Consider the following 11,821-nt stretch of genomic DNA (forward strand, 5'->3'; position numbering starts at 1 on the left):
TATGAGGGACATTATAATGCAAAGAGATATTCACAAAGCAGTCTGTTTCAGGTAATCCCATTAAATCTATTTAATCTTGTATGCATAATTATAACATTAAGTAGCTTAGTAAATGACAAAGCAGTTCTATAGTACTTTAGGGTGCTCACCTATTTCTGGAGGAACATCTGTGATCCAGTTCCTGCTACTCTATCTGCTAGGCATTCATGCTAGGTGAAACATTTCCACTTTCCTTAAACCCCAATCTTAAACTTGTGCAATTTTCTGAGATTTCTGAAGTATTTTAATTCTACTTTCATTTCAGGCAGGCTTTTTTTCTTGATTTCTTTTTCAAAACTGCAAATGAATCAATAGATAAATAAATAAATAAGCTCTCAAGTAAAAATGCTAAGAATTAAATTCTCCTCTGTCTTTGCTTAATGTATCTTGACTCAGAAGTCAGAAGAGTCACACAGTCTTTACCTGTTGTCTTGCCAACATTTTTGCAAGATGAATTTGCAGTGAGAAGTGAGGCTTGCAAGATAACCAAAATATCTTAATCAGAAACATTTTAGTCCAATGGGAAATCTCTTTCCAGACAGCCACTGACAAAGAATGAGGTTGGCAAATCAATGAGCGTAATCTGTATTTAAATGGAAAAACATATTATTGAATGTTTAGTGAGTTAGCTAAAAGGTAATTTCATTCTCATTCTACAATTGTACAGTTTCATTAATTTAATTGATGTTGCCTGAAACTCACATCTGTTATTCCATCTGCGTCCTATGATATTTCTCAACATAAAGTAGTGTATGGAGTTTTTCTGGACTTCATGCTTGATAATCACTGTCCCCAGACCCTGGTTTTGCAGTTAATCAGCTCCCTTGCATTGTGGAAGATTCAGTTTCAGAGACAGAGTCCTATCACGAGCATGATGGGATAGCTAGCTGGAGAGAGAGGATACTTCTTCCCATGACAGAACCAAGAGCAGCTGGAAAGTGAAAGTCAGTTCTGTTCTTTCATCAGTAGCAGCTTCTCCCTCCTGTCATGCACAGCATTTCCCTATGAGTCCATTAATTACAGAGGAAACTACTTTGTCATTATTTGGCATCAACCTGGGAACTACTCAGTCCTTCTAAGATTTATGTATAATCACTTTAAAACTAGTTGATAAAAGTAGCCATCTCTCTGCTGAGAAGTGGAGAAGACTGTATGATCAGAAAGGAAATCAAAGGAAATCCTTTATTTAGATAAATTTTTAATGAGGATGAAATTCAACTTGTCAGAAGAGAGCTAATAGGCTATGTTTACTCATCCATGTGAATATTTCTGAGCTAACTGTTTAAGAGTTTAAGAGTCACTTCTCCAGCTGGAGCTGTAGGCCCACAGTGCTGTACCCACCTGCACCCAGCTCATCACCCATAGAACCAAACCATTTCTGTCCATCGCTACCTTGGGATCTCCACATCCCACTGTTGGGAGGCAGAGCATGGTGTGCTTACAGAGACTCTGGAAAGCATTGAAAGCAGTGGAAGGAAGAACTGTGAAGTACAACCCATTTGTGGGGCAGGGGCTTTCTATGGTTACAGAAGAATGGTTCTGGTTAATTTAGCATAGCAAGCAGCCAGATGGAGTTTACCTTTTGCTAGATTAACCACAGTGAGTTTGGAGGAGCTCACTGCACACAAAACAAGCTTTCTCACTGTGCAGTGGCTTGGACTGTACATGAGGGACACCAGTGTCCACGTCCAACTAACCTTCAAACTGGGTACCTTTACAAATCTCCCCTCTGCTTTGGTTAATTGCACATTAATGGATGGCTACTCATGTTAGTAAATGAGTTTCCAAGGAAGTTGTACTTTGAAGCTTTTATTACATGGATGTGTAAAACCAATGTGTTATGCATTGCTTGTTTTCCAAAATGTTCATTTACCTAATGTGGTGTTAAAACCCTTTTTCCCCTGTGATTTTTTTCTCTTTAGGAGAACATATTATTACACAACAAAGGCCAAGGTTCAGTTAAAGTTATTGATTTTGGATCAAGCTGCTATGAACACCAAAGAGGTTTGCAGAAAAGTCAAGTTGATGTAATTTTCTTAATAAGCTTTCTTAATTTAAAAAAATGGGGAAAAACTTTCTTTGGTTGAGCTAATATAGTGACTTATGCCCCTAATTAGAATCTGATGAACTGTTCAGCCACTGATGGTGGAACAAACACTGGTAGGAGACAAGTAAGCTATTACCATGCTTTTTCTTTGTCCCAAACCTGATCAGCTCCTCTACTCCTTTTGAAATCAGAATTGATTTGCAAGAGTGGTTAGCTGAAATAGGCCTATAAGGATAATCCCAATACTTAACAAAGAGTTTATCAGGTCCAGAGAGCCTTTCTCAGCAAGATTGTTAAACTATAATTGGTACTTTTTGGATGAGTGCGATATCGAGAATAGGAACTATGCATTTAGTTTGGAAAGTTTAAGTTCTGTCTTATTTTTTTTCTATCAAATATTTAAGTAGAATATGCAGGAGATAACAGAACAAACTTTGTAAAGGAGAAATGAATGTATAAAAATTCGACTAGTAATACACTTTGACATAATAGACATATAGTAAAGCAAGAATGATATCATAATCAGGAATGCAAATATGATCTGTTAAAAAAAAGAAAAAAAAGTAAAGAAATCTGCACTGCGTTTTATTAACTTAGAAAAACAAAACAAGTCTTAAATGACTCATATTTTTCCTATCAAAGATTGGTATTTATATTGAGCCAAACCAGTTCGTCTGTATTTTGGGATTCAGATTTATATCCCAGTGTTATAGGAGTGTGTAATTATTTTAGACTGGCCCACTGAGTAAAAAGTAATCAGAGAAGCGGCCTGAAATATTTGCAGAGTAGCAAATTGAAACACAAAACAAGTGAAAGATGGAGCATGACTGAGGAGTCTCAGTCAGCTGAGACAAGAATTGGTACAACCCTCAAAGTGGTAGAGGATTAGAGAGTAGAAAACAAGAGGTCAGCTATTTATTTGTGACAAGAATGACAAAAAGCAGACAACAATTATGCAGTTGGTCGAATCCACAAGGGCACAGATTGCCACCATGGTACTCTAACTGTACAGATTTGGTTTCGTCACATATTGTGCAGTGCCTAATTTTCAGGGCATTTTCCTTCCAGAAAGTTGTTGAACATGTGGGGATACAAAGAAGTGCAGAAATATAGGCAAAGTAACCATCAGAAAGATAGGAATAAAAAAACATCAGAGCTTGCATTATGTAATTGTGTTCAGTTGTCTGAATGACAAGAGGTAAAAGAATCAGTCTACTCACTATGATGAGTGTCAATCTTGGGATGAGATGTTTCGGCATCTGGTGTGGGGCTATAATGCTTTAATAAGGAAATAAGAAGGCAGTAGGAGATATTCCCTAGGTGTTAGCGAAATCAGTATTTCATCCAGTGCAAGCCTGTGAAAGTGAAGAACTGTTGATTGATGCAAGGTGAAGAGCTCCAAATAGGAAAATGAACATGCAGTAAGCTGAATCACAGCATTAGTAGAATAATTTCTTTCAGTGAAACTTGTAGAACAATTTCCAAATAGAACAGCAGAAAGCATAACAACTGTTGATTTTAGGATGGGGTTACAAAAGGTTTTCAGAGCCTATGTAAGCAATCCCTTAGTATTACTTAATGGATAGAGTAGATATATGATGCTTGAACATGTATTTCACTTTTCTGTGATATCTTGAATCCACACGTCTGTCCCAATTATGATATTTTGCCTCTTGTCTAATTTTCTGTTTTGATATAGTGTACACCTATGTTCAGAGCCGGTTTTATCGCTCACCTGAAGTGATTCTTGGTCATCCTTATGCTATGGCTGTTGATATGTGGAGTTTAGGCTGTATCATAGCTGAGCTTTACACAGGCTACCCGCTGTTTCCGGGGGAAAATGAAGTTGACCAGCTTGCTTGCATCATGGAGGTAACTTTTGGGTTTATCTTCGGAACTGCATACTCATTTGATAAACTACACTGCTAGAAACAAAGAGAAAAATACAGTTGGCTATGGGCTGGCCTTTTAGAGGGAGGTTTATTACAGTCAAAGGGCTCTTTGAGAGGATGACCTCTAACACAAACCTGTTATTTCCATTTCACGTGCTGAACGCCTCTTTGTACGCTTGCTGTCTGGCTTCTGAAGGAAAAATATAATGATTTGGTCAGAATTTGTATGGAGAAGTTAGAACAGAAGAAGCACATCTAAGGGGAAAGGAAAGCAATACACTCACAACAGGCTCATATTTTTGTAGAAATCAAATATGTTTTGGTCAAATCAGATCTCCTTAGTCCAGACTCCTGCTGAAAGAGATATTTTTGCTAACATTTGATTAGTCAGCCATGTCTTTCTGTTGCAAAACTTGAAAACCTCAAAGGCTTGAGTAGAAACTCTCTGGGTGACCTGCTCAGCTGCTACTGTACTCTCCTTGTGATAAAGTTTTTCCTAATAGTCACCTTGAACTTCTCAAGTCACAATTTGTTGATGTTGACCCTTCTTACACTGTCTGCCCCTACCAAGGAGTTTGGCTCTGTCACCTTTGTAACTGTTTTCCGAAGAGTTTTAGGAATGTACCGTCCCATCTTCTACCTCAGCTCACCTACCCGATGCAAACGTTAGAAGAGGTACAAAACTGACCCACTGTAAGTCAGTTACTTAGTTCCTCCGTACTGATCACTAAACTACAACCTGATGTTGAACTCAGCCCCCAATTCTGATCCTCCTAGTGCCATGTTAGTTTGTAGAAGATTGTTCAAAGGCAATATCTCTCCATATGACCACCTACATGTGTCATTAACAGAGATGTTTGTTCTTAGAGTCTTCTGTGGTACTGAAGAAACCAGTGTCATTCCTTATAGTTCATATTTTCTGTGTACAGATCTCTCTAATCCATCAATTCCTTCCACAAAAATGGCACAAGAGGAAATGGTTCGTAGACATTTCACAATAAATTGCTACGTTCAGCTTCTTTTCTAATGGGCGAGGGTAAAATACCCCATCTCTCCTGATGGTTGCTATGTATGTTTGTGAAATGTAACTCCATTAATTCGATTTCTGTCTTGAAGGTATTGGGTCTTCCACCAGCTGATTTTATCCAGGCTGCATCAAGAAAGCGAACGTTCTTTGGTAACTGCTTCTGATTGTTTGTCCTTGCAGTATTCCTTCCTTCTAGTTAATCACGAGTTCATGTCACTGGTAGAGAGTAGGGTCAGAGACGCTTAGCTCCTTCTTAGCTGACAAAACTTCTCTCAGAAAGAGATATTGAAAATAAGCAGATGGATAACGTGAAGCCTACAAATGAACCCGATGCTGTACTTTTCGTGGTTTATGGGCCTCTCCTTGCCAAAGTGAAAGGGAAAGGATTGGGAAATCCATTCCACTGTTACTCATTAAAAATTTTATTTCTAAAAGGAACGCAGTGGGCTTTGGGAACTAATTTAGATTACGCTCTTTCCCCTGGGTATAATTTGGTTTGGGAAATTACACGAAATTAACAAAAAAACACAGGGTAGGATGCAGTCTCTAGAATATAACAAATATTGTTTGCCACAAAACTGACAGACTATCAATTCAATCCAACAGAGCGAAACTGGAGTTAGTGGGGTGGATATGGGTACTGGTTTTGCAACTCTCTTAACCATTTAGTGAGGATTTTTAATATAATTCTTTGAGCATGTCTTTATTTTTTAAGATTCCAAAGGTTTTCCTAAATCCATAACTAACAGCAAGGGAAAAAAGAGATGCCCAGACTCCAAGGATCTAAGCACAGTGCTGAAAACCCATGATGCTGGTTTCTTGGACTTTCTGAAAGGATGTCTAATGTAAGCTCATAGTTTTGACTTATATGCAGCTGGCTAGTTTTAACTTTGCTAGCATTGTCTTGTGCTTAAAGGCTAGTTTGTGTTTTTTTTTTTTTTTGGTGGGGTGTTTTGGGGTTTTGGGGTTTTTCTTGTTTGTTTTTTTTTGTTGTTTGTTTATTCCTTACGGTAGCAGGGAGAAATCATTGCACAAAAAGACTAATAGGCTTAGTGCAATGTACAAAAGAAAGTTGACATCATCATATCTAAAAGTAGATCTTCATCTTCTGATGCTGTAGACTAAACTCTAAAAGCAAAGATTTTTTTACCCATTAAGGGCTTTGTATTAAATTCTTTCTGCTTTATCTAAGATAAAAATTCATTCAGATAACATGGATAATATTAATGCACTGTCTCAAGGCAATGCGTATCTGGAAATCAAAGTTGGGTTTATACTTAGATCTAACTCCCACTCTGGTGGGAACAAAGTCTTCTGGTTTCCTTCAGGAATTCTCTTGAGACCTGACTTAGCTGGCTTGAATGTCTTGATTATATTTTCAGTGCTAGGCCTTTGGAATGACAGGTGATAGGCTGTGGTATATGTGTGAAAACAGTTCTGCTTCTTTGGATATCTGCTTACGAAGATCTTGCTCTCTGCCTACATGTTCCTTTGGGTGAGATTAGATTCTTTAGCTCCAATATCCCATACATATCTCCCTCAGCAAAGCATAAAGAGGCAAGGTATTTTCAGACATATCTCCATCCCAGAATTAATGGTATTTTTTGCTTGCTTCTTGCCTGTGGTGGTTGATGAAGAGTTACCAGTGTGTTACCTGATACCTGCTGATTTAAGCCCTTTTCTCCTTATTACAGTTATTTTGCATTGTCAGCAGCCGTGTTGCACATTTCAAGAATTATTTGATAGATTGTATTTTTCTGTTCTTTTGGTTGGAATAAATTTTTCTATATCAGTGGAGCTCAGAATGCAAGAGTCTAATGTCTCAGATCCTGTCATTTCCAGGATAAACTGTTGACTTTACTCCAGTCAAGGATTTTGTTACTGAATACCTAGTATGACAAGTGGTCCACAGCTATTTTCTTAATGGAAATTGATGATTTTCTAAACTGCAAAGTGCAAATAACATGTAACTGTTGACAGGCTTCACAAAAGGTAGAAGTCCCACAGATTCTCTATGCCAGGAACTTTTAACCTAGTATCACAGAATAATTTATGTTGGAAGTGACCTCTGGAAGCCATCTAGCCCACCCTCCTGCTCAAAGCAGAGCAAAGTGGGAGCAGGTTGCTCAGGATCTTGTATGGTTGGGTTCTGAGTATCTCCAAGAAGGGAGATCCACAGCCAGTAGTGAAACATACTGACGGTGAGAGTGTCAGTGGAAAAGAGCCTGTGTGTTTGTGTGGGGCAAGAGAGACATGATTTAATGTCACCAGCATTATCTGTTATCACAAAGTAAATGGGGCATTTTAATTGATGAAGTATTGTGAGAGAAGCAAATTATTTTGTGGCTTAAACTTGATCATGTGTCTTTTCCAAGGCAGTCAGGCTACCGAATATTTTACAGGGTGAGACTCCATGCACCCTGCTGATATGAGGTGTCATTTTGCTAATAGGTCTTTTTGCTTGGGAGATGGTTACTAATGAGGTTTTACCTATCCATCAGACTAAAAGACTGAGCATGCAAGAAGAAACTTTTGTCTGGTTGCCTGAAATACTGCCGTCTTGCGTAGGTGCAGTAACACTTTTGGGGTGAGCTTGGATCCTAAATTGTGCTATGTAATGGCAGCAGAAACTGATCCCATACCTTCCCTGGTATTACTTGTATCTTATGCAAGGCTAGTATTCCGTGTCTTCTTTAGCACTGATTGTAATTTTCTTTCTAGCAGTTCAGTAGTAATTTCCAAAGGAAATCCGAGCTAATCTGTGGTTACAGTAAAAAAAAAAAAAATTAAAAAAATCACCTTTATCTCTTTCACAAGGAGGTTGCTTTTAATGTTCTCTGATTGCTAAATCTCTATGAGTCATTGATCCATTTTGGTTTGCTGGATGAATCAGAACATTTAGAAAATAATTTCAGTGAAGTGAAAAAACCCTGTAAACTAGTCATTTCAGACCATGCAGGGAAAAAAGTGTTATATGTTAGGATTGTTTAAATTTTCAAAGGAATGAAGCAACGTTTGGAATGAAAACCCTTTTTGAGACAAAAATAATTGAACTATTTTGTCTTTTTCAGTTGCCAATCTCTGTCTGTTCAAAGCAGCCTGATACATTTGCCATGACTTCACAAATAGTTTTGTTTAACTTGTATACACCTGTTTTGTGTATGAAAACATCAGACCAAAAAAAATTCACGCAGCTTTTGTGATGACAAGAATCTGGGTTTTTTCCTACATTATTTCTGTACAGTTCTGGACAGCACTGAGATTAGACAAATCAGAAAAAAATAATCTGCAACTGATATAAAGATTAGTAACACAGATATTAGGTTTGATATGTATGTAGTACGACTGGTAAGATATGTGTGTTCGAGCGCTGGCAGAAACAGCAGAAGAGGGTTTGAAAGAATGGCCTGTATTGGAAACAGAGGACACTGGTCCCCACCTGTGAAACTGGGGAGCGTGTTGTCCATGTCACAGCCAAGACACCTGTGCTTTGGTGAGACCACAACAGTGAAAAATCTCAAAGCTCACAGCAATTGCATGGCAACAAGGTTGCAGAATATCACATACACCATTCATTTTCCTGTTAGCCCCAAAGGAAAACAAACAGATATGCCAAAATACAAGGAAAACCACACCACAAGTAGCTACCTTGCCTAACATTTATGGAAATTGAATTTAGCAAGGTTCTGATCTGAAGAACCATGCTCAAACAGCAGGTGACTCCTAGAGGATATAAAAGATCTGTCTAAAGGCATCATCACCAATCATGAACAACTCCAGAGATGTGATGAGGACTCAGTAGCTGACAGCTCTTGTCCTCTGTGTGACACACAAGTGATCTCGGCCAGAACACTTGGTAATTGTGAGTATGAGCGTGTGAGAACTGAGTGAATGAAACCTGTGAGAGGATAAAGTCAATGTAGCAATTAAAAAAAAAATTAAAAAATTCACTTCCATAATGAGTTCTTACATGTTTTGTTACACTGAGTCTGTACAGTAGTTTCAGGTGCAGTTAAATTAGGGAAGACATATTTTCATTAATTACCCTATGTCTCATTTGTGTTCCCTTTCTTGGAGCTTGTATGGACAGAACGTGAAAAGCTTGAAACAAATATTGCGTAGGATCCCTGCCCTAATAACACTGTGAATTGCGTATTTTTGTGTTTAAAAATGGTTTGATGCTGCAGAGGGTTTCATCAGCATAGCACACAGTACTGAAGTAAATAAAAAGTTTAGAAGGATAGAGAAGATTTTTCCTTGTTTTCAATTAAAATTCTTCTGTTTCAAACAGTGTCTTCATGACATGATTTTTGGGAGACAATACTGAATCTTTTTGCTTAAACTGACTTTCAGCTAGAGCTACTGTTAAATAATTATTTGTCTACCATGGTTTTAAGGTGGGAACCTGCCTTACGCATGACTCCCGATGAAGCAATGAAGCACGCATGGATCCAGGAACCAAAAATATATAGAGCAAACCAGAAAACACAGCCTTCAAGGAATCTGAACGATGGCTTTTTCTCTACAACGGAAAAGAAAAAAGAGAATATTCGTAAGCATGTGTTACCTGAAGAAATAAGTGTATTTATGTCAGTGTTGGGTATTTCTTTGTATTTAATATCATCTGTTTGAAGTAAGGTGAGGTGATAGTACACAGAGTGCAGATAAGGGATGGTTGCTGGAACGTGGTGGATAAAGCCACTATTTCTCACTTCTGTAGAAACCCATTACTTTTGTTTTGTAGTGGCTGCCAGCAAGAAGACTGGCAGTACTAAAGATGGACACAGAAAGATCTTTTCCCTCCTGACAGCAACGTATTTATGGTAACTGACATCACACCATAGTGCACTTCACTTTCAGAGCAAAAGAATGCATCAATGGTGGTTGTAAGATCCCAGAGAAAATATTCAACTGATTTTTTTTTTTGTGAATTTATGGTGATCATATGTTTATCTACTGCTAAGAGTCTGCAGTCTTACCCTATCATTTTATTTATTTATTATTATAGAAAATATCTGGAATGGCACAGCTGATGAAGTGAGAAGTGAACTGTCTGAAAGACTGACTCCCACTGGGTCTTCTGCTGGCACAACAGAAAATGATGTGCAGAACACAAGGAAACATGTTATTCCAGAGAAACATTTGGAGACTCAAATGCTGGAAAAACCTATAAAAAGTGATCAGGCAGAATGCAGTGGTGAAACAACTCTTCCAAAAAATTCTTTTTTTTTCCCACCAATTAAGTAATACACAGCACAAGCAATGATCGGTTCAGTTGTATACCTGGTGTATTTTGTAGATACTGTTTGTACTCAGGAATATAAGCTGTATCTGTCTGTACCTGGGCTGTGCACATCGTAAGTATATTTAATGTTCATTTTACCCTGAAACAGTCCAGGCAACCAAAACAGAATTTGAAAACCATTCCTTTTCCTCATCCATATTCTTGTTGTGATCAGAGATCCTTCACAACCAGCAGCAATAAAATGGAGACTGTAGAGGTGGAGAGTGGTTTATTCTTGATGTTACAACAGGCTTTTGAATTTCAGATTTTCCTGGAGCTAAAAGAACAAATGCATTGCTTGAAGAATCTGAATCCTTTCACTTACATCAGCATAAATCAGGAATAACTCACGGACAGGGTTACTGAATTTACTTCTGTGTAAAAATTAAGAGAAATCAAACCTAGCATCTTCACTTTCTGCCTTCTCTATCTCTCTCTTTTCGTAGTGAAGCACTAAAAGGAAGCCATTATCACACCTTCTTAGCAGATTTAGAAATGCAAATTATGTTCTTTAGCTCTTTAGCAGCAACAGAGTGATATTCTGCAGGGACTCCTCACAGTATTCATATCAACAAGAAGGATGGATTAAAGCAGTTTTGATTCAGAAAAATTGTCCTCCGTGGGAAGTTTAACTTAATACTCTGAAAAAAAGCAAACCAAAACAAAACAGATTTCTATGACCCCTATGATTTATATGTTTAATTAACTTAAACATTTATCTCTTGGACAACAGACTGTATTTTCATTGCATCTGTAAAGCACTCACCTCATCGTGACTCTTTACTGTGGCTTATAGATAGTACTACAATATGAAAGGAAATAATGAGGAAATTGTACTACAAAATGCAACTGCTACAATAACAGTGATATTGTAGTAATCCCAAGAGAAACAAGTGTTCGTAGGTGTTAAGAGACACCATAGCAGCAAACTCCCACAGTCTCTGTGCAAAGGGAAAACCCAAAGGATGTGAAAATGTTCCTCATGCACTTCTAATGTAACAGTGAGTAAACAAACCATCATGTACAGAGGTGACTGCATGACAAAAGACCTGTAGCAGGTGGACTCTCCCGCTGAATGGAAAGTTAATGGTAACAGTAATTTTAGGGAAAATGGACTGCACAGTACGGTGTGAGCATTCTCTTTGCTTCAGGCAAATCCTGGGACTCATGAAGAAACACCTGGAAGATGAGTGACCCAAGCAAGGCAATAGCCCATTATTGAGTGTAATTGAGCAGTGAATTACAAGGGTATTTTGGCAGACAAATACCATCCTGCTGTGATGCAGACATTCCTGACAAGCAGACCATCTTGCAGTAGCAGAATTGTCTGTATCTCTGGCTTCAGGGAGACTCCTCTGCAGCTGAACCCTCCTGGAGACTATGAAGACCTCCCATTCATCATCAGAATGATGCACTGGGAAAAGTGAGTTCTGTCATGCACCATATTTTGGAGCTTGGACAGAATACCCAGAGTGGGTGAGCATCTTGCAGAATGTGGGCAGAGCCCTTATCACATTTCACTGAGGAGTCTC

General features: G+C 38.2%; 1 protein-coding gene across 3 annotated transcripts in view; it reads left to right on the forward strand.

Annotated features, from left to right (window-relative positions):
• Positions 1-10,503, forward strand: part of DYRK4 (dual specificity tyrosine phosphorylation regulated kinase 4) — a 30,135-nt gene extending 19,632 nt beyond the window's left edge. For all 3 annotated transcript variants that reach the window (XM_071817123.1, XM_065842362.2, XM_071817126.1), the window contains exons 9-14: positions 1,962-2,043; positions 3,786-3,958; positions 5,095-5,155; positions 5,721-5,850; positions 9,403-9,557; positions 10,014-10,503. In XM_071817123.1, the coding sequence (XP_071673224.1) occupies positions 1,962-2,043; positions 3,786-3,958; positions 5,095-5,155; positions 5,721-5,850; positions 9,403-9,557; positions 10,014-10,252 (840 nt within the window). In that variant the 3' untranslated portion in view covers positions 10,253-10,503. The remainder of the gene's footprint in view (positions 1-1,961; positions 2,044-3,785; positions 3,959-5,094; positions 5,156-5,720; positions 5,851-9,402; positions 9,558-10,013) is intronic.
• Positions 10,504-11,821: the final 1,318 nt, after the last annotated feature.

Source organism: Patagioenas fasciata, chromosome 1, assembly GCF_037038585.1.
Source record: "Patagioenas fasciata isolate bPatFas1 chromosome 1, bPatFas1.hap1, whole genome shotgun sequence".
In the NCBI taxonomy this organism is placed as follows: domain Eukaryota; kingdom Metazoa; phylum Chordata; class Aves; order Columbiformes; family Columbidae; genus Patagioenas; species Patagioenas fasciata.